Here is a 24959-nt window from a genome sequence, read left to right as displayed (position 1 = left end):
TACGAGAAATTAAATATATATTATCGTTATTAAAGAACAATTATTCCTTTCAATTTTATTGTGAAATGTTTTCATTGATCCAGTCAACAAAGTTGGCTACATTGGTAAATACATCAGGGGCTCCCCTGCTATTGCATGGGGTGATGATCCAAGTGGTAATACCAATAACAACATCATTTTGGGTAAGAGGACTACCGGTATCTCCATCGCAGTTATTAGCTCCATTTGCTAATACTCCTGCACAAAGGTTGCTCTTTTCATCCAAAGGACTTTCCTGTTGCAATAAATCGTCAAGAGCTTGTTTGCAGTCTAAAATCAAGGAAATTTAGATTAGATCAAGCTAATTTTTGCAGTAATTCTACTTACCATCGTAGCTTATAAGAGGTAAGTCTGAGATGTAGCCTAAAGTATTGAAATCAGGCAAGAAGCTGTCGCCATATCCAACAAGATCAGCTGATCCATTAACTGCTGCTCCTTGCTCGGGCAAATTAGCGGCTTTAACGGCATCGTTAAGTTTCAAAGGTTCCTTTAGTTTAACTAAAGCAATATCGTTAGGTCCAACTCTAAAAAAATTAAAATTAACTAATAAAACAAAGGAACTTTCAGAAAAAATGATGAAAAAGAGATAATAAAAAGTCAGCCAATTAATTAGCAAAGCAGTGTATTGGAAAACAAGAATTTAATCATCTCATTCCATTAAAGATTTAGATAATTTGGTATACTAATAATAATAACTTTATAAAAATAAGCGACTAGAGAAAATACTATTGGGCTTCGTCAACATAATGAAAAAGCGCTCAATGACACCATACAACCTTTCTTGCACGAGAATTTTTCATAAAGACATATCCCATATCATGCTGTTCTACCTTGACGTCGAGATGGGGTTTGAGTCAGACAGACTGATACCAGGGTATTACGTCATATGCAAATAAAAGATTGGCTATAGACAAAAAAAATGCACATTTTACCTCATCCAAACATGCATGGCTCATAAAATGTGATTATATCAACAAATTTTGATAATATCACAAAAAATTAAGTTAAGATTCTACGGGGAAAAGTGGATAGATAGATAGGATCAGAAAGACGACCTTACTTGGTTTAACATCTTGGTTTTAATTAGAATTAAAAAACATTGTATAAAACTAACATAAAAACTTACAACGTGAGGTTTATCCATTAAATTTTGAAATTCACAAAACATTAAACTTAACTTATTTAAAGTATATATACTCAGTGACATTAGAAGTGTTACACCCAGAAGGAATAATTTCTTGAACTTAATTTTTTGACAACATAATAACTATATTTAAAACATGCTATGATAACAATACCAATGTTTTATCTTTTCTACTTTTTGTAAAAATAAAGTTTTATCTTTAAATTTTTTTGTGAAGAGACCGATTTGTAAAAATCGGTTTGTATAGAAATTTTTAGTTATTATTCCTCAGTCTAATTGTATTCAGTGTAAGAAAATGCCTCGAGTTCGAAGACACCAAAATTACCACCATGTTAACGATTTAGACAGGGGTAGAATTATTGCGTATAGAGATATGGGTTTGTCATATCGCAAAGTTGACCGTCGTGTTAATTGTACGGCAATGACGGTTATGCGTGTCTGCTTTGTGTGGACAAACGAAGGTAGAGGAACACGAAGAAGACCAATTGGTCAACCAAGGCGTACCACAGAGCGTTAAAATAGGCGCTTTAGATTACTGGCTCTGCGATACCGGTTTGCTACTACGCGTCAAATTGCTGACCAATGGTTTGGAGTAGTAGGTAGACCTGTTAGTATGCGTACATTATACCGTCGCATTCGAGTCTTTGGACTGGTTTCATTCCGCCCACGACTAGTGCTACCTTTGACTGTGGACCACCGTCATCAACGTTTGAATTGGTGCAGAGAACGGCAGCATTGGGTGGCAGAATGCCGTAATATAGCATTCAGTGATGAATCACGATTTTGTTTAGGAATGCATGATGGTTAGCATAGTAAGGCGCCAATGTAGAGAACGACGAGATACCGGGTTTGCTGTTGAGAGGCATTTACACAAGATAGTTGGAGTAATGGTTTGGGGGGGTATTGCCTATGGTAGCCGATCATCACTTATATTTATTCGAGGCAATATGACAGCTGCGCGTTATGATGATGACATCTTACAAACCACTTTACTGCCTTATCTCGACGGCCGTCAAGACGTCCTTTTTCAGCAAGACAACGCGCGTCCCCATATTGCTCGTCAAACTATAGACTTTTTTCAAGAAGCTGGCGTTAATATTTTGTCGTAGCCGCCCCCTGCCCCGGATTTAAATCCTATCGAACATGTATGGGATATGATGGGGAGGAGACTGTATACTTTGCACCTTCCCCCACAGACTCTGGCACGGTTAATACATGAAGTTCAAGTTGTTTGGAACGAGGTTCCACAAGCAGACATCGATCATCTCATTTTGTCAATGCCTAGACGTATACAGGAATGTATTCAGCTGCGGGGTCGCCAAACACATTATTAATTGTTTTTTGATTACTTGTTAATAAAAATTCTTGACAACGTTATCGTTTCATTCTTGATGTAAAACTACCATGTTGCCAAAAAATTAAGTTCAAGCAATTATTCCTTCTGGGTGTAACACTTCTAATGTCACTGAGTATATATATATATATATATATATATATATATATATATATATATATATATATATATATATATATATATATATATATATAATTACAATATTTTAATTTTGATCCCTACAAAATTAAATAAAATTAAAATATTGTAATTATATATATATATATATATATATATATATATATATATATATATATATATATATATATAATTACAATATTTTAATTTTATTTAATTTTGTAGGGATCATGATTGATAATAATTATTATTTTGATGTTTGACTCATGTCAGAAAGACGCTCGTTTCTGTTTATTAAATTTTTTATTGTTGATAACTAGTTTTCGATTGTTATATGGTTGCGTACAAAGTGCCAAATATTCATATTTGGCGCCACTTTTTAAAATCTAAAACCATTGTATTTGTTATTTCTTGACTTCTGTATGTCACAATGACCAAAATTGAATAAGTGCAGAAATACTGCCCGAAACGTTTTCTGTTAAAATATTGAAACAGTATTTCTTTTTCCTTCTCCTTGACAGATAACCTCAGTTATACTAAGATTTTAATCTCATTTTTTGTATATATATATATATATATATATATATATATATATATATATATATATATATATATATATAAAAATATATATATATATATATATATATATATATACCTATATATATATATATATACAGGGTACGGCCGATAAACAGTCAATTAGAAATATCTCGAAAACTAAAGGTAACTGACTCATAAAATTGGCATGCACGGGATTTGAAGAGTGAGCTGTTTAACAAAAATATTTTCATCCATTTGCTAATTCCGGTTATACCGGAAGTTTCTTGTAACTTCGTTTTGTAACGGAAAACCTTATGTTTTTAAAATTTTAGAAATATTTACATTGTTCTCAACATTATTTGGTAGTATTTCCCTTTACCTATTGTGAACTGTTTTAAAGTAATAATAGTTTTTATATGAAAATTATACTTTTCTATCAGGTATATAAAGTTCAATATAATCTAATGTAATTTGAATAAAAGTTTTAATTTCTTAGGAACTTATTAACTACATACAGCATAATCTTTTACAGCATGAAGTTGGCTTTAATATATATATATATATATATATATATATATATATATATATATATATATATACCTATATATATACAGGGTACGGCCGATAAACAGTCAATTAGAAATATCTCGAAAACTAAAGGTAACTGACTCATAAAATTGGCATGCACGGGATTTGAAGAGTGAGCTGTTTAACAAAAATATTTTCATCCATTTGCTAATTCCGGTTATACCGGAAGTTTCTTGTAACTTCGTTTTGTAACGGAAAACCTTATGTTTTTAAAATTTTAGATATATTTACATTGTTCTCAACATTATTTGGTAGTATTTCCCTTTACCTATTGTGAACTGTTTTAAAGTAATAATAGTTTTTATATGAAAATTATACTTTTCTATCAGGTATATAAAGTTCAATATAATCTAATGTAATTTGAATAAAAGTTTTAATTTCTTAGGAACTTATTAACTACATACAGCATAATCTTTTACAGCATGAAGTTGGCTTTATAAGGTTTATAAAGTTTATAAAGTTGGCAAAATTGGCATAAAACTTTTATACTAAATTTTCGCCTAATTCCTTTTTTTCAAACGGGACACCCTGTATGTGATTCTTTATTTTAGAAGAATATGTTTCTCACTATCGATCTGTATTAGTATTCCCAATGCCTATTTCTTACAGTTTTCAAATAAATATACTTTATATATTTTGGGATATCTTCCGGAAGCTATCTAAATTATAATACCAACGCACCCACAGCCCATAAAAGAGGTGTTCTGTTCAGTCTTACTGACAAAGCAATTAAACTATCTAGTCCACAGTGCCACTCCACAAATTTGAGAAAAATTAAAGATATTTTAGAAAAAAACATTATCCACCAGAATTTTACAACCCTCTATCTAATTAATACTAATCCAAAATAAACCCAAACCATACCTAGCAATAATAATAATAATAATAATAACCTAATTACCATAACCCTAAAAATAAAACCCTAACCGGGGTTCAGCCCGGTGGATTCGATATGCAAAACGGCCAGAACATCGAGGCCATGGGTGAAAATGATATGTATAAATACCTCGGAATAAAGCAAGCGCGGAATATTGACCATAAGCAAATGAAAACTGAGATAACAACTGAGTTTATACGAAGGGTAAAACAGCTGCTTCGTTCACACCTTAATAGTAAAAATTTGTTTAAGGCACTAAACACCTATGCATGTTCCGCGCTTAGCTACTCGTTTGGTATTGTTAAGTGGACAAAAACGGATATAGAAAATCTTCAGCGAAAAGTACGAACACACCTCACAAAGGCACAAAAACACCATCCTCGAAGTGCAGTAGAAAGAACGACATTACCGCGGTATTTAGGAGGACGAGGACTTATGGATATAAGTGAGCAACTAGAAAAACACATTACTAATTTAAGAACTTATTTTCAGGTGCAGGCTGAGACATCTACTCTACATCGCGCGATTTGTGCAGTAGATGATACAACACCGATCAAACTGAGGGAACCAGAAATGCGCATAAACCATCTTACTAAGGACAAAAAATGCGCACCTGGATGGGTAAACCTCTTCACGGGCGACATCCTAATGAGGTCAGTCAAGACCACGTCGACAATAAAGCGTCGAACTATTGGCTGACATCAGGAAAGTTGTTCCCTGAAACAGAAGGTTCATTACTCGCCATTCAGGATCAGGTTATACCAACAAAAAATTACCTGAAATATATCGTCAAAGACCCTTAGGTCCAAAATGACAAATGCCGATATGGATGTCAAGCTCAAGAAACCATCCAACACATTACCGGGGGTTGCCAGGCATTTGCTGCAACTGAATATAAGGAACGGCACGACTCTGTAGGAAAGATCCTTCATCAAGAGATAGCCATCAAACTGGGACTTCTCCAAACAAACCATCTCCCATATTATCAATACGTTCCTGAAAGTATACTTGAGAATGATAACTACAAGCTATACTGGGACCGCACTGTGCTCACAGACCAAACAGTGGCACATAATAGACCAGATCTCATACTAGTTAATAAACTAAAGAAACAAACAACACTAATTGATGTGGCGATACCCAACAACAATAATCTTCGTAATAAACAAAACGAAAAGATCGCCAAATACAGGGATCTGGAAATTCAAATACGAAGACAGTGGAGAATGGAAAGTACCCAGACAATACCTATTATTCTCTCTACTACTGGAGTTATTCCGAAGAACCTCCTAGAAAACATAAGAAAGCTAGGTCTGAATGAACATCTCTACAAGACCATGCAGAAAGCTGTACTTGTCTCAACATCCAGATGTGTACGAAAATTTTTGGGAGATACTCCAGCATACCAAGTCACCTAGGGCTCGATAACACGGAAAGAGTCCCACCAGAGCTCAATCCTTTTGATACCGTAGGTATCTGGGATGAGTGAATTTTCCCCTTAGAGGGAGTGAGAGCCGTATGGCTAAATCTGGGATAACCTAATAATAACCTGTGGGAGTTTTATCAGTTCTTCTATCAGGCGCGGCCCCCTGCGAATGGGGGATACTCTCTGGGTATTTTTAGCAGTGATACCCAGAGGGTATCAGGGTTACCTGCCGTGGAACAAAAACTGACACCTGGCAGTAGGTTTAAAATGCACACCCTTGAAAATGGATATTAATAATTTATGTTTAGGGTCGCTGCCTGGGGATCGCCAGGGCACGTCTGGAGCCGGCGCTGGACGTGACAGCATGCGAGACGTCGGTGGCAGGGTGTTGAGGAGATAGGCCCCTATCATATAATCAGCTACAGCCCAACAACAACAACAACCACAAGTGAGCCAATCAACAACAAGAGCTCCACTGCTGAACGCTGCGCTGAAATGGACTATGTCTATTATTATCGCGTCTAGCATCTTATCCCAGAGGCTAGACGCGATACTATCAGAAGCGAAGTCGAACGGGAGATTCATAACCAAGAGCTAGCTGTGGATCAAGTCCATAATGAAATCAATAATGAGCAGATTCCTGAGCCCCTCATACAAGAAACTCAACCTGTTAATACGCAGCAGGACAACAACGAGTTGCACGATAGCCTGGTAAGAGAAATGGCACGTGCCGTACAAGAGTTTAATAGTACAAACCCACTTAGCAGACCACCGCTACCAAAAATAAACTCTTGTAAGAAACTAGGTGCGCTGTTACAAATTATGAACACTGAAGTCCTACCCAATTATATGGTGGAAGCCCATACATTAGAATATTTGCATATGCTGATTTACTGCGCAGCAACAGCAATTGCTAATGTTATGGTATTAAGATCAAACCATGACGGGGAACTAATATCGGAAGGACTGAAAACAGAATTGCACCCTGGGAAAAAAGACTGTTGAGGAAAATTGAATTATTGCGCAGGGATATTGGACAAATTACAGAATACATCCAAGAAGTAAGAAGTCGAAAAGTAATTAAAAGAACTGAAGAAATAATTCTGAACACACCAAAACACTCACAACATGATCCAGAAAACAACACAGCTCAACACTGCCTAGACACATTAAAACAAAACCTCTTCGTTTATTCAGATCGCCTAAGGAGATACAAAGTTAGTAACAACCGTAAATGCGACAATATACTTTTTGAGAATGCAGAGAAGGCTTTCTACAGAAAACTGAATTCCACTGTAGAAAATGTAAGTAAATCGTACCCAAGCCAAGAAGAAATTCATGAGTTTTGGGGAAACCAACTTTCGACGCCAGCTACTCATAACAACAATGCTGGATGGATTGAAGACATGACGAACAACTGTCAACACTACAGGAATATTCCTTACGAGCCTTTCACCACTGAAGAAGCCTGGAACATTATCAAAGAGCTTCATAACTGGAAATCTCCTGGACCAGACGGAGTTCAAAACTTCTGGCTAAAGAAGTTTTGGAGCGTTCATGAGCTTTTAACAGTATTGATTAATAATATTATTTCTAATTCACAGGTTATACCACCATTTCTTACTCAGGAAACCACTTATCTAATACCGAAGGATCAAAATAATGCCCAAGATCGGGCCAAGTACCGCCCAATTACTTGTCTTCCAACTTTGTACAAATTGGTCACATCCTGTGTGGTCCAGCGTATCAACCAACACTGTGCTCTGAACAATATCATAGAGCCTTAACAGAAAGGATGCGCTAAGGGCTCCATAAGCTGCAAAAAACAACTTAGTATCGACTCAGTCATTTCTAACCAGGCATACACCAAAAAAAGAAACCTTTTTACTACCTTCATTGACTACAATAAGGCTTTTGATTTATTACCGCATGAATGGCTTATAGATATATTAAAAATATATAAAGTCGATGATAATCTCGTGACCTTTTTGAAGCATATAATGGCAGAGTGGAAGACTAAAATTCACCTTTAAAATACCTGGTGAAACCAATCTCGAAACTGAAGATATCCCTATTAACCGAGGCCTTTTCCAGGGAGACTCGTTGAGTTCACTTTGGTTCTGCCTAGTGATGAACCCACTATCTCAGCTGCTGAACTCCACTGACTCAGGATTTAGCATCAAAAATAATAACACTATTGTGGCGAAGCTTAATCATCTGTTGTATATGGATGATTTGAAATTAATGGTCTCCACTCGAAACCACCTAGATCAGATGCTAAAAACTGTAGAAACTTTCTCCAATGATATTAGTATGCATTTTGGACTAGACAAGTGCCGTATACTAAATATAGTCAGAGGAAAGGTTCAGCCTGAATGTTTCGATATGTCGATATGCAAGATGGCCAAAACCTCGAGGCAATGGATGAAAATGATATGTACAAATATCTCGGAGCACAGCAAGCGCGAAAAATTCACCATAAGCTAATGAAAACTAAACTAACTTCCGAGTTCGTACGAAGAGTAAGTCAACTAAATCGGTCATATCTTAATAGTAAAAATTTGTTTAAGGCATTAAATACATACGCCTGTTCCACGCTGAGCTACCCATTTGGTATTATAGAGTGGTCAAAAACGGATACAGAGAGTCTTCAGCGGAAAGTAAGAACACTTCTCACAAAGGCGCAAAAACACCATCCACGCAGTGCAGTAGAGAGAAAAACATTACCGCGATATCAAGGAGAAGAGGACTTATGGACATAGGTGAGCAATTGGATAAACAGGTTGCTAATTTAAGAACTTATTTTCAGATGCAGGCTGAGACATCTACCTTACATTGAGCAATTTGCGCAGTAGATGATACAACGCCGCTAAAACTGAGGGAACAAGAAATGCACATAAACCATCTGACTAAGCAAGAAAAAATGTGCACCTGGTTGAATAAACCTCTGCATGGGCGACATCTCAATGAGATCAGCCAAGAATATGTCGACAATACAGCGTCGAACTATTGGTTGACATCAGGAAAGATATTTCCTGAGACTGAGGGTTTTCTACTTGCCATTCAGGATCAGGTTATTCCAACTAAAAATTACCTGAAATATATTGTTAAAGATCCTTAAGTCCAAAATGACAAATGCCGATATGGATGCCAAGTCCAAGAAACCATCCAACATCTTACCGGGGGCTGCCAGGCGTTTGTCGGAACTGATTATAAAGAACGCCTTATAGGCGTTTCCTTTGCCTTTCCTTATAGAAAAGATTATCCACCAAGAACTAGCTGACAAACTGGGACTTCTTCAAACCGACCATTTTCCTTATTATCAATATGTACCTGACAGAATACTTTAAAATGACAACTACAAGCTATACTGGGACCGCACTGTGCTCATAGATCAACCAGTCGCACATAATAGACCGGATCTCATACTAGTTAATAAACTTATTAGGCAAACAACACTTATTGATGTGGCGATACCTAACACCAATAATTTGCGTGTTAAATACAACGAAAAAATCGCCAAGTATAGAGATCTAGAAATACAAATCAGGACACAATGGAGAATGGAAAGTACCCAGACAGTACCTCAGCTGGGTCTAAATGAACATCTTTATAAGGCCATGCAGATAGCTGTACTCCTCGCGACGTCCAGATGAAGTCACCTAGTTGACCCTGAACCACTGCTAGTTTAGGGTACCTGCCAGATGTCATCTGTCAATGTCAGATAATGTCAGATACCAATTTTTTAATCCATGTTAAACTTTTTAATGTAAGTGTAAATGTAAGTGTAAATTTAATTGTAAAATGTAATGTTTATAAAATAAAATAAAGTGCTTATTGAAAAGGGCAATTTTGCCGAAACGTTTAAGCAAAAGTTAGATAGTTTTATTTACATCAGACCGACAAACCCTGTAAATAAATAATTTTCTATTTATATATATATTTATATATATATATATATATATATATATATATATATATATATATTTATATATATATATATATATATATATATATATATATATTTATATATATATATATATATATATATATATATATATATATATATATATATAAATTGACTCCAACCCATCCAAAACAGTTATATATTTTTTCCAAACGAGTCACAAGTACTTCTTTTTTCTTTTTTAATTTCTTTTTCTTTTGAATTACAAGATAATTTGTCACTACACGTTTATAAATCGGTATCCGCCGAAAAATTTTGGGACAAACATATGCCAGCAAAATTGTAGACAACTTGCAATTAATTGGATCACTATGTTTGGCTCAACGTATATGTTCGAAACGACTTTCTCAAAAATGAATTTTTTGAAAAATAAATATCGCTCTTGATTAACTGACGCCCACTCAAAGATACACTTCGAATTTGTTGTTCGACTCGAGAACCAGACCACAAACAACTAGCTCAATATCGTCGGTGCAATTATTCGCATTAATTTAAGGTCTTTTGTTTTATCATTAAGAATGTAGCAAAATATTAAACATCTTGTCATTAAATGTTATCATTTGTTTTCTTCTGGACCTTGTTTAAGTTTTCTTCTAGTATCCGGACCCCACATAAAATTAGTTGCCGACCCCTGATATATACATATATATATATATATATATATATATATATATATATATATATATATATATATATATATATATATATATATCAGAAATGAGTTATACAGAGTTATCTATTGAATTTTAATATACTTTTTTAATTATAGATATAACTAAATTCTAGTAGATCAAGTTGTGCAAGTTTTTTAAATAATTAACATCATCGAGCCGCTCAATCGTATCCTATCATACATAGACCGACAAGATTCACACCCACATTCTAATCCGCAAATGTAAACACTTTTAAGTGGAGGGTATGTCTCTAATTAAATACCCCAAACTGCTCATCACTCGTACGTCGAAGTTAGGCTGTTAAGCTACTTAGTTATTAGGATAAGTATTTAGGCAAACATATGTTACTTACTCTTGTGAGTTATAGTCGGGATGAATCACCCATTGTTCAATATCAACAGTCTGTTTATTAGGATCATCTCCTTGTAGCTTAACAGCTCCAGCCACTACTTTGTTGGCAGCATCTTGGCATTCGGCAGATGTAAGAACCCAGTTTTCGTTTAAGATGACACCTCCACAAACGTGTGAATTAATAAACAAAAAGCTTGATTGAAGTGAAACTACCCAGGGGAATTGTCCATCTGTAGCCTGTGTAGAACCGTCCAAACCTAAACCATTGCGAGTGTTTCTAGATCTTATTTGGTGAAATCCTGAAAAAAATATCTAAGTAAATTAAAAATGAAATGCACCAGTTTTTTCTTAATTATGTATATAAGTTACGGTTAAAACGCGAATATCGGATATTAGAATTACTCGGATAGAGTTAGAATTATCCAAGCATAGTGGATAAACCTTCATATGTGTGAATGTTTTATTCACATATATTTGGAAATATCCAGTAAATGTTATATTATCTTGTTCAAATACATAACCGTTTCTAATTTGAAGTAAAAGTAAATATAATTTTTATCCTTTTAGTTATATAAATGCTTAGTTACAGTCTGTCCCAAACCCTTCTTTCAGTGCGTCACTAATTTTGACGTCATATAGGATTTTAAGAATGTCGAGAATTATTGCTTGACATTTTAGTTAAATTTGACAGTTGCAGGATGGTAATCTGACTTTTTCTAATTGAAAATAATTTAATAATTTTAATATTAGTCTTTGTTCTTTTTCGATATATCTCGGCATATTTAAAATATTTTTATGACAATAAATACAAAATTAAATTTTAACTGTAAAATGTCTGATAATACTAACCTGGAATGACAATTATCATTTTATCAGTTGACATTGTGAAAGTACTGTCACGATAGAGACAATCTGAGTCAAATTATATTTATGCGCAACATTAATTGGATATCTATTTAGCGTATTCTAAACTCCAACCAATTATACATCCGTAAGTAGAATTAGCTTTACGATAAATAATTTTCTAAGTTCTAGGTATAATAATCACAGACTCACGTTTTTTTCTGTCACTTCTAGCTTAATGTGTTAGAGAGAATTCGATCAACTATGACGCACTGAAAGAAGGGTTTGAGACGAACTATACATATTTTCGACAATAATTCTTTAGTAGTAAAGCAAATAAAATTTAAATGTAAATGGTGTTATTTATTCCAAAGTGTAAAATATACTGCTTTATCCAATTGACTTTTAATAGATCTGGAATGACCTCGATAAATTAAGAAGTTGTCAAACTTCTTTGGTTTTTATGCAGCCACTATGGATAATACGCAAAGTATAATTTTGGGGTGTACCCGTCACATATATAATAAATACTCGATACCTTCTATTAGCTGAATTATTTTATAGTAATCTACTTTAATATATGCCTGAATGGTCAATATGAATGAGACATAAACAATTAAGTTATTCGACGATTTTTTTTGTAATTTGGTTCACAAATATATTTGAGAATTATTAAGTCAATACAATATATTTAAAAACGTGTAACGTTATAAACGTCACGTATGTATTAAATTTATATTTAAATAATTATTTTATTTTAATTTCTTTAATAATTTATTAATTCCTTAACCTTCAGTTTCCTTTTTACTATTTTTCTTCAAAATATAGTTGGCGCCTTTCGCGTAAAATAAATATTCGTCCTGTCTCTTTCTTTTCGGTAGACTAAATATTCTGTTGACAGAAGAGCTAATTCCATCATAGGCATTCGTCCTATGACATCTGTGCTATAGTTCATTGTAGTCATTCCCTACTTTCTGTCAATCAGCTTTCAAACGTGGTGGGAATATTATTTTTTGTGTGTCATTGAAATTGATAAAAGAAGGTAAGAATTATGATAAGGTTTATTTTATCGTCTGCAAAAATCTCTTGGGATGAGTACTTTTATTGTAATCTATATTTTATAATTCTGATTTTTCAATAGCATTTTCAATTTTCATAACCTCACTTCTTCCAAAACCACGTTTTCAATTTTATGCATATAGCTAGAATCTTACAAAGCTTAACTAATTTTAATAATACTTCTACTTCACTTTATCCTTGCCATCTGCTATTTTTTTAATTGTGATTTTGTAAAATAATTGGCAAGAAAGTTAACCCCCTTTGCTGATATTATATTCTAGTTTATTTAAAAAATTTCTGGAATATTTTATTGGATAATTTCTGAAATAGTTTATGGAATTTATGGAGTGATGTGGGACTAAATAACTGCAGCTGTCTTCAAGACCTACCCACATGCTCTGGAGGCGGCAACAGGACTTACCTACATAATTTGGAGGCAACATATTAACAGGAGCAAGCATCCAAATATATGCCATAAGTATCAGATCTAAATTGATTTATTGTAAAGCTTTAGGAAGGGTTGTTTTTGCTTTGTTTTATGTTGAATAAATATGATTAGTTAATTCATTGTTTTATTTGTTACCAGCTAAATTGTCATTGTTTAATTCATAGTTTAAGACAAGACGGATTCACACTTGAGAGACTGAGTTGGGCGAAGCATAGACGATAAGCTCCCATGGTTGATTGAGATATTATTTTATAATAGTATTTCAATTCTCTTTGGTAGTCTTATCGTTACAAACGCTTTTAGAAATGGAAATCGAAACGCCAATTTAAACTTATTTCCAATTAATATTCTTGTTATGCCCCATTAGTCATTAATATTAGTAGATGACGTATAAATCCCACAAGAAAATAGTTTCAGAACCATGTAACGGAAGTTGACAAAAATATCGCTAAATTTCACATAATAGCAAAATAATTGAATTAAATATGGTGCTTATTTAAATACTAGTAGTACTATGTCAAAAGTATATGCATTTAGGTGTAAACATGATAATTATTGTGCTGTTATTAAGTTTTTGAAAGTTGAGAATTTTTGAATACTAAGATTATATAGACTACTTTAAAAACCACTTCGGTTGGATATCGATAGATCCAGATAGAAAACAGTAGACTAGCGCAACTGTCAGCAACAGGCGGACCGCGGTTCTAATCCGGACCGCGAAAGGTTGAACTGCGGACCGAACTGCGGAATATCGATTGCTGAGTCATTCAAGTTCAAAATAAAGTTTTTGCTTTTAAATAAAGACTGCTTTTAATTTTCAAATAGGAAGTGAAATGATAAATAAACATAATAACAATTATGTACAAGTGATGAAATATTGTTTTATAATAATATTGTATGTTTACAATAACTGAAATATATAAATCTGGGGAATTTTGTCTAAAATCTGGCAACTTTTAAAACACAATTTTTGGAAATAAAATTTATGGGCCTGGCAACGCTGCTGCCAACTGTGTACCTTATATGCAATAAAACTGTCGCCTTAGTTAAAAGTGGAAATTTGAAGAAGCGACAGTACGAAACAACTCATCAGCAGTTCCACAAAAACTTTCCTCTTGACAGTCGGGCGCGTAAAGAAAAACTTCGGGTATATCTTAATTCTTACAAAAATAGTACAAAAATCCTAGTTCGCTGCATGAGCGACCAAGAAAAATCCACAGAGGCAGCGTTACGTGTGCGGTGCATACTTAATAAACACCAAAAACCATTTTCTGATTCTGCGATAGTTAAGGAATGTATGCTGGCAGTAGCTAACTCACTTTTTGAAGAAAAAAGAGATGTAGCCTTAACAATTCAAAGCATCTCATTGCCAGCGCGAAGTAATACACGAAGAACAAAAATTTTAGCTGAAAGTATTAAAAACTGTCTTCCAAATCTTTTGCAAAACGCACCTTGCTACGCCATAGTACTTGACGAATCATGTGACATTGTTGATGATGAACAAATGTCTGTTTTTGTAAGATTTCTTGATATTGAGTGTCACATTTTTAGGGAAGAGTTGCTATCAATATTGCCGTTGAAAGGAAACACTCGATGAGAAGATTTGTTCAAGGTTATTGATGAATTAATTTCTAAATCTAACATCAGCTATAATAAAATGATTTCGCTTTCTACTGATGGGGCCCCAGGAATGATTGGCAAAGAAAAAGGTATAGTAAAGAGGATCAGGGATAAAAATTCAAATTTAATAACATATCAGTGCATAATACACCAGGCAGCCCTTTGTGGAAAACTTAGTGCTAGACTTAAAGAAGTCATGGACAGTTTAGTGAAGTTAATTATTTTTATGAGATCTCATTCTGCTCTTCAGCACCGATATTTTAAGGAGTTTCTTTCTGAATGTGGTTCAGCATATTCTGACTTACTACAACGCAATAATGCACGTCGATTAAGCAAACGTCAAGTTCTTGAACGTTTCTGGCTAATAAAAAAAACATGTGATCTCCTTCTTACAAAATATAGATACGCAGGGAGCCAGGGCACATTTTGAGTATATAACAAATGGGCGTAACATGCTGGTTGTGGCTTTTCTAAAAGTTATTTTAAAATATTTGAATGCGCTTAATACAGAGTTACAAGGAAATGGAAAATTAGTATGTGATCTGATACAAGGCGTGTTTGCTTTTCGTCGTAAGCTGGATATCTTTGAAAAAGATATTGCACAACAAGAATTCATTCATTTACCAGCTATTCTTGAATATAATAAAAATAAGGAGTACTCTGAAGAAGATATTGCAGTGTTCGTAAAATTTCTGGGCAATCTTAGGAACGAATTTGCTTCAATATTCCAAGATTTTGCACAGGTAAGCAAACTATCTTCATTTCTAAAATCACCATTTGAAGATGATGCAGCCGCAGAATGGACAGATGTGGCTGCTAAGCTGTTTAATCTGTCAAAAGCATTACTTCAAATGGAGATTCTTGAATTATAAGAAGATTTGGCCTTGCACGTTTTTAAATCGGTATTCGCCGAAGAATTTTGGGCCAAACATGTGCCAGCAAAATATGAAAATTGCAGACAATTTGCAATCCATTTGGCCACAATGTTTGGTATATGTGCGAAATGTCTTTCTCAAAAATGAATTTTTTGAAAAACAAATATCGCTCCCGATTAACGGACGCCCACCTCGAAGATACACTTCGAATTTGTTGTTTGACCACAATCAACTAGCTCAAGACCGTAGGTGCAGTTTTCGCATTAATTTAAGGTCTCTTGTTTTATCATTAAAAATGTAGCAAAATAATAAACATCTTGTTATTAAATGTTATCATTTGTTTTTTTCCTGGACCTTGTTCAAATTTTCTTCTAGTATCCGGACCCCACATAAAATTACTTGCCGACCCCTGGACTAGTGAATGGAAGTTTGTGTCCAAGATTGGTAGTCTCACGGCCAATGAATATTTAGATACGTGTTATTACTATGAAATAGAACCCAATTCACTGCAATTCAAACCCAATTCAATCTCCGAAATCAAAAAATATCGTTATGTGCTTTATACAGAAAAATTTAGTGACTTTATATTTAATTACGATATTAAGATTTTAAAGAGCCTGCTCTTAACATTGTTATTGAGCGATATAAAGATACATTAAAACGTTATGTGTCATCATTAAGAATAAACATCCCAGGAATGTAAACGACTTATTTTTCTAAATAACACCAGTAGTCCAGTCGTCTAGATTTGACCACCAAAAACCATAAAAACAAAAGCTGAATTTTGCTGAGAATGTCAATTTGACAAAAAAGATGCAAGAAATTTTGCCACGTCTACCCCCTAAACCACCACCCTCCCCGTATGGGGCGAAACGCAATACCAAGAATCTGTACACCGTAAAAAACAATTGTGTCAAACAAGAAATGTCGCTGAGATAATCTTGAACAAAAATGTTAATTAGTTTTTGTGTAGAATGAACCACTTTTTAAGAAATCAATTTTTTATAAAAGTTTTATAAACTCGATGGTAAAAATTAGATATCTTTCGATCAGAGTGTCCTTTCGATAAAAATTAAAGGATTTTAAAAGCGAAGAATGTAGGTTTCGTATGCAATTTTTGAATTTTGACGTAAATGAAGTCAATTTTTATAAAGCTGCTAAATAAATAAACGTTGTTCGATTTTTGTCATTTTTTATGATTCAAATAAAATTTACACTTCCATTGACCGGTTGCTGTTGAAAGAAAAAGTTTTAAACATTTTAGATCATTTGGAATCGATTGATCAAATGAAAATTCTAGTGACCGGTCAATATAAATGATAAATTTTATTGATCTCGTGAGAATCATAAAAAACTTCATTTGCGGCAAAATATAAAAATTGGGTACGAAAGCTGTACTCTTCATCTTTAAAACGCATTTTGATTTTTGTCGATAGGACACTCTGATCAAGATATTGAATTTTTACCATCGAGTTAATACAAATTTTATTTATTTATTATATTATATATAAAATTTATATATTATATAAAAAATTTATTTCACGCGCATAACTGACATTCAAATTCAAATTTCTGGTTTGAAATATTTTCCCTCCACGCCGCCTTACGGGGTTTTAGGATGAAGTCCGAAAGCAGCAGGAGCAGCAAACTTTTTTGCATTTTTTAGAAGTTCCAAAATTTACATTCTCAGCAAAATTCAGCTTGTTCCTATGATTTTTAGAGCTTCAGTGGTATTTTCGTATCTGACGACTGCAGTACTTACAGTAGCTCATACAGTTAACGATATGATTAAGCATTTGACATCTTAGAAAATCTGTATTACGATTCTAACTTATTACCTGGTAATTCTATATATTTGGGTCAATTAAAGCAGTCACATAAAGCGCATAAGTTTTATTAAAACCAAGAAGTCGATACTTTAGGCTTCAAGAACAATAGGCATTATATTTAATGACTCAGACAAACAACTATTAGGAATTCGCAATAAAAACGACAAACTTATCAACTTTCTGAATAACTAAGTGTGCAATATAACTATAAAAAAAATGGAAACGCAACACACCCTGACCAAATTCGACAAAGCAATTAATGAAGGAAAGTAATAAATGAAGAAATCCTGAATATATTATTAGACGTATTTACCGCTGTGTACATTGGGTACATAACTAGAAAACTATCTCGTCAAAAAACACACTCTTGAAATGTTTGTTAAAATAATTCATGAAAGGACCTACACAAGCTTAGAAGGGAACGTTGAAAGTAGTACATTTGAATTTTAGATGTTGATTGCGGATAAGATTTAGTGATACAAAGTTGGCTTGATATAAATCAATACATTCATATCTGCTAAATAGACTTTGGGAAAGTTTACGATAAGGTCCGAGATAAAACATTGATTAAAACTTTATAGTACCAGAACACTGCTTACCTGGATATTTATCTTATACAGAAAACAGACTAAAATAAACATTTCCGGAAAAGGTAACGAAAAGTTACCGATAAAAAAGAATAATGAGAGGGGGATGTGTTATGTTGCCATCACTTTTTAACTTAAGATGGAATGATGATCAACGGCAAAGTAACAAAGAATAAACGATTCACGGATATACAGTTATTTTTTCAAGTACAATTTCGAAGAATTCACTAGGAGGATTTACTATGTATTTGTGTATTATTATTAGTATTACTATTATATACAGGGTGGTCCTTAAGTAATTGTACAAACAGAAACCGTAGGTTCTGCACTTTAAAATATTACGATTTAAGCCAACTTGCTGTAATAAAATGTTGATATTAAGAAAGATACAGGGTGTTAAAGTGAAAATTTAAAATTTTATTTTTCGCTATAACTTTTACGTTTGTAAATATTTTTGGACAAAAATTTACAGTTGGATGCTGTTGAGTAGGATAAATTATAATTTTATACTTACTTTTATGTAACTAATAGAGGGCGCCACATATGTCACATATGTGGCATAAATTTGCGCTTAACTTTTTAGCTCTTTCAGTTAGCTCTATTTGTGTTAAAAAATATTAAAGATACATTATTTTTACAAAGAAAAGATATACTTGTTAGTAACCCAAGAATTCAACCGTTTTCGAGATAAATGCATTTTATAAGTCAGCTGCACAATAATTCTTAGTTTGATATTTGTGCGGTAAAGCACTGAATACCTGTAGATAAGCATAATTCATAGTTTATTCTTATTAAAACAACTCAAAAATGATAATGTAACATCACAAAATGCTTTGTTATGGGTGCTAAATGTCTTATTGGAGAAAAGATATTTCATCTTCTTATTTAGGTGCCGTGTCCGTATTGAGACGTTAGCCGTCATCATGTTTACAATTTCCCTTTGCTATCGCTTCTTAAATTTCTATAATGGCGTTGTATTACTTTTTCTCTATTGTAAAATGCTAAACACCCAAAATATGTGGTTTATGCAAGATGGTACACCACCACATTCTAGAGAGAAGGCAGTTAGAACATACTAAAATACAACTTTTCTGAACGTTGGATTGGTCGTGGTAGTCATATTCCTTGGCAATGTGGTGAGATATTGATATAATTATTTAATTTATAAAAAATCCGAAAAGAATGCTTATTGTTTATTACGTAAATTATTTACCCATTTTTATTAGGACAAATAGAAACTAGAGCACAGGTACTGAATAACACATATATGTGTCCTATTTTATAATACTTTTGGTACAAATCTAACCTGAAAGACTCAGCATTTTTACAAATACATCATCGTTGTCCTAATAACCGATATTGTTATAAATATAGTAAACACACAGGCAATTTAGTTCAGCATAATATTAGTTCGCTAGTAAATCCTAATAGTCCATTTGTTCGAGATGTAATTATAGTTACTCGTAAGCTGTAACGTAATCATATAAATAAGTAATGTCATCGATAGGTTATTCCGTGTGTATATAAGTAACCAATGAACGAAATAAATCACAGTTTAATACATTATTTAACTTCTGCAACAAATAAGATGTAGTTCCATAATATACCATAAGATTTGGACATGTATCCAAAATAATATATTCATCCATTATACATTATAGCCACCACGTAGCCCTGAATTTAATCCGCTTTATTTTTTTTTGTATGGGACGCATTAAAACAACGTGTCTATAAGAATCCCATATACATTCGCATCCAACTATGGGAAGAAATAAATACTGCAGCAGTTTCTTTAGAACCAATGATGCTATTTAATATGATACGATCTTTTATGGAATATATTGACAAATGAATTAAAAAAAATGGAGGACATATCGAACACTTACTTTGACAAAAAGTTATGTTATTTAGTTTAACTATTTATTAATTTGCTTTGTAAACAAAATGTTTTGATTATGACTTTATTTTAACATAAAACGTAAAATGTTTGATGTAAAATCCTATTATTCTGTTATTTTGTCAAATCGTATTATTAATTATCCTGCTTATATATTTATTTTATTTAATATTTCGGTGACTATTAACTTTAGTTAAAGGTATTTTATACCAAAATTCAGAAGTATTAATGTTTTTGTCTATTTTTTCTACGTTGCCTGGAGTAATTGCCTTAGATCAGAATTATGCAGCTTATTTTTAAAATGCGATTATCTCGAAAACTGTTGAGTTTTGAAGTTAATAACAAGTATACCTTTTTTTTGTTAAAATAATTTATCTTTAATATTTTTTATTCCAAATACAGGTAACTTAAAGAACAAAAAAGTTAAGTGCAAATTTATATCACATATGTGGCATAAGTGGCGCCCTCTATCAGTTACATCAAAGTGTGCATCAAATTATAATTTTTCATATTTAAAAGTACCCAATTGTAAATTTTTATACATAAATGTTTACAAACATGAAAGTTATAGCGAAAAATAAAATTTTAATTTTGCACTTTAACACCCTGTATCTTTCTTAATATCAACATTTTATTAAAGCAATTTGGCTTAAATCGTAATATTTTAAGGTGTAGAATCTACTGTTTCTTTTTGTACAATTACTTAAGGACCACCCTGTATACATTGTGTTCCAACGAAAATTTGACCCTCCCAGAAACTCAGAACCAAGAGTTTCTAAAAATTTTAGAAAATACGTTATAAGGGGGACGAATTTTTATGTAAAATTTATGCACTCAAATGTAACCCCCCACTGTGCCGTATCAACACCCAGTTTTTTTTTAAATAGCAAGTGTGGTCAAGTAGCACACCATTTGAAAGGTAATTTTTTTTTCACTACACGACACTCTATTTTTTTTTAATTTACGTAATAACTTTGGAGATAATTTTGGATTTAACTAATTTATTGGTTGAATATCAGTAATAACAAGAAAAACATAAAATTTCACCAAATTAACCAATAAAATGTTCTTGGTGACCTCCCATACAATAATTCAGTCAACCTGCAAATCGATATTAACACGCTACTGTGTTCAAGATAATTTTTTTCTTTTTGTACAAATATCACTTTTCATATGATTTTTTTTGTTTAAGATAATAAATCCTAATTATCTTCTTTAGCGTTTACCTGGTTACCTTTCATTGAAAATTTGTCAACGGCTGATTAGTCAAAGATATTATTGTAAAGGCTTACAAAAATGGGATATTCTAGTGAAGAAAGAATAGAATTAGTTAAGCTATACTATGGAAATAATTAGTGTGCTAAGGCTACGGCAAGGATCTTTAATACGAACCACCCATAACACAAAGCACGAAGTAGACCGTTGAGTGCGAGATAAAGCAGTTTAAGTATTGGTATTGGGTCATTTAGAAATTGATAATCGACAGTATATCAGAACTACCTCGTGCATCTGGTGTATCAGCATCTAGTGTTTATCGATTTATAAAATCCCATAAATTTCACCCTTATAAAATACGATTACTTCATCAATAAAATGAAGATGGTGCTGATCATCCGCTTCAATTCTGTGAAGAATTTAGTGAAATCATAAATAACAACCAACATCGATTGTACAATACGTATTTTTCCGACAAGTGTACGTTTATGTTAAATGGTGAAGTTATCCTGATTTATTCATAGAGACACATTCACAAACACCTCAGAAACTAAATGTATGGGTTGGCATTTTAGGGAATCACGTTATTAGACCAAATTTTCTTAAAGAGAATCTCAATGGAACAATCTATTTAAATTTGTTAGAAGACGTTATTGATTCGCTGATCACTGGCACATTGGAATCTGATAATAATCTTTTAAAGGATGAACTAACTTTCCAACAGAACGGGGCACACCACAATATGATATACGCGTAAGACAATTTTGGAATAAACGTTTTCTAGGGCGTTGGATTGGCAAAAGGGTTCCAATAGAGTGGAAGGCCAGATCACCGGATCTTTCGCCAGTAGATTTTTTTTTGTGGGGACACCTAAAACTAAAAATATACGCCACTTCGCCTGTAAATCTTGTAGAGTTGCGACAAAGAGTTATGACAGAATGCCGATTATTGGCGCTGGAAGTATTTGCAAATGTACGAAGAGGCTTTGAAAATATTATTGTATATAGGTCACATTAGGTCATTTTGAACATTTAATTGGTTAATTTGATGTTTTTCGTTACTGATCTTCAACCAATAAATTGGTTAAATCCAAAATTATCTTCAAAGTTATTTCGTAAATAAAAAAATAGATCGCCGTGTAGAAAAAAAAAATACCAATCAAATAATGTACCACTCGACCACACTTGCTATTAAAAAAAAATACTTTAGGTGTATGCGGGGCAATGGGGGGTTATATTTGAGGGTACGAATTTTGCATGAAAATTCGTCTCCCTCCCAATACAAATTGAAGTGTTTTTTTTTTATTTTGAAGAAACTCTTGGTTTCTGAGTTTCTGGGGATCCAATTTTCGTTGGAACACACTGTTGTATATAGGACCAATATTTTTACTTTTCGATTTTTGACCACTTTTGTTAGATAGGGGGTCCGCGGATTTTTTACCAAATTTTAGTATATTGTCCTGAAAAAAGTAGCCTATAGCTATTTTTTAGTCCTCGAGGTGCCCCTGGGCCTGAGATATGCCCATCAAAAAGGTCAGAAATAGCCCTTTTTATCCTATATTTAAAGAATTATATCTCTGAGCCCAGTGGACCGATTTTAACTCACAAAGTCCTATTTTTTTTTAAATGTCAACTTTTTGATGAAACAATTCACAAAACCGCAATTTATTTTGTAGGTCAAGTTAACATACAAAATTTTATGATTTTCAATTAATTGTCAAAATTTAACCAAACACGTAAAAACATTTTGGAAACCGGTATATTAAAGAATTTTTAAATATCTTTTAAACGAGTATGAGTAAATGAAAAGTCTTCTAGTAGATTCAAAGATACAGCTGTTGGAAAATAGTCAGTTTTTCGAAAATCACATTTTTTATCATTTGTAAACAGACAGTACTTTTTCCTGACAATCATAAATTGCATAAAAATTTAAGTAAAGGAGTTATATGTATTCAGTAATGTTTACTTATTGAATTTTTTGGCCCAGACCTTAACTATTTCTTTTGACCACCTAAAAGTTGAGCTTTTTGCGTCACAAGTAAGCCGGCACATGTGGTCGTTAATGATTTTTCTCACCTATTTGATTATTCTGAAATATTTAAACTTAAATGAATTAATTAAATAGATAACAAAGCCTTTAGGTTGTCAAGAACCAAAGTTATGGCAGTTCTAATTTTAACGTTAACTTGAGGTAGAAAATACGCTAATTTTGCTTAAATTGTAAGTTTTTAAGAAGTGACGAAAATTTATTTTTAGGAAATGTAGAGGGCCTGATAATACTTATCGATCTTTATTATATTTAAAAAAAGTTTAATCTATGTAATTTTTGGACAAAATGGGTTTATATTAACAGTGCTAATGCACCAGAAATTCTTTTTTTTTTAAGTGCATTTTCTTTGGAAAACGCTTGAAATAGTATTTGTAAATATTTTTAAGTATTTTATGAAGTTAACAGTATTATAAAACCCTCTACATTTTCCAAAATGTAAATTTTCCTCTCATTCTAAAAACTTAAAATTTAAGCAAAATTTTAAAGTTAAAATTAAAACTGCCATAACTTTGGTTCTTGACCACCTAAAGGATTCCTTGAACGGTTGAAATTTAGGTTTTGTTGTAACAGATAAGAAAAATCATCAACCACCACATGTGTTGGCTTACTTACGAAGCAAAAAGCTTAGATTTTAGGCCGTCAAAAAAAAATAGTTAAAGATCTGGGCTAAAAAGTAGATATTTTGTATAGATATAGAACTACTTTCACTAAATTTTTATGCAATTTGAGATTGTCAAGAAAAAGTACTATCAGTTTACAAATGATAAAAAATAAATACGATTTTCGAAAAACTGGCTATTTATAACAGCTGTACCTTCTCCTAAAGGATTTTAATATACCAATGCTTGTTTGAAAGGTATTTAAAAATACTTTTAATTATCTATTTTTACAATTTTTTTCACTTGGTTAAATTTTGACAATTAATTGAAAATCATAAAATAGTATAATAATTATCTACAAATAATCTTTACTTGAAATAGTGAAGTTGAAAGAACAATAATTAAAGTAAAAGTACAGCAAAAGATACAAAAACTAATATAGATGTTACAAAAAATCCAAATCCAAAAATGAGGATGTACATGTCAGAGAAATAATTAAAATAAATCAAAAAATGTGTAAATGATTCAATTAAAAGAAGAAAACAGTACTATTCGTTGCTTATAATTATTTTTAGTATTTAGTAAATAAATCTTACCATAGGTTGTTGCCAAAAGAGCAAATAAAACAAAAACCTTAAGTCCTGCCATATTTCTGATGAGAAAGCTGTAAATAACTAATTCTTTTTCTTTATATACAGATCAAACTGGATCAAAATTTACTATGTTAAGTAAGGTAATGATAACAAGAATTATCAGATCGTATAAAGTACAATAAAAAAAATTTATATTGGGCAAAATGAAGAGGGGCAAATACTTTAGATATGCAGATGATGATATTCAATGCAGAAAAATTTTTGGAAA

The 24959-nt window shown here is 32.5% G+C and overlaps 1 protein-coding gene across 1 annotated transcript; it reads right to left on the bottom strand.

Annotated features, from left to right (window-relative positions):
• On the bottom strand, nucleotides 1-24852 carry LOC140450535 (kallikrein-7-like). The gene is made up of 4 exons (XM_072544193.1): nucleotides 24695-24852; nucleotides 11079-11376; nucleotides 367-563; nucleotides 1-309 (listed from the first exon to the last, which is right to left on the bottom strand). The coding sequence occupies exons 1-4, from the start codon at nucleotides 24744-24746 to the stop codon at nucleotides 56-58; spliced, it is 801 nt and encodes a 266-aa protein (XP_072400294.1). The 5' UTR covers nucleotides 24747-24852; the 3' UTR covers nucleotides 1-55.
• Nucleotides 24853-24959: the final 107 nt, after the last annotated feature.

The sequence above is a fragment of the Diabrotica undecimpunctata genome, chromosome 1 (assembly GCF_040954645.1).
Source record: "Diabrotica undecimpunctata isolate CICGRU chromosome 1, icDiaUnde3, whole genome shotgun sequence".
Classification (NCBI taxonomy): domain Eukaryota; kingdom Metazoa; phylum Arthropoda; class Insecta; order Coleoptera; family Chrysomelidae; genus Diabrotica; species Diabrotica undecimpunctata.
This window is presented reverse-complemented; position numbering and strand designations above follow the sequence as displayed.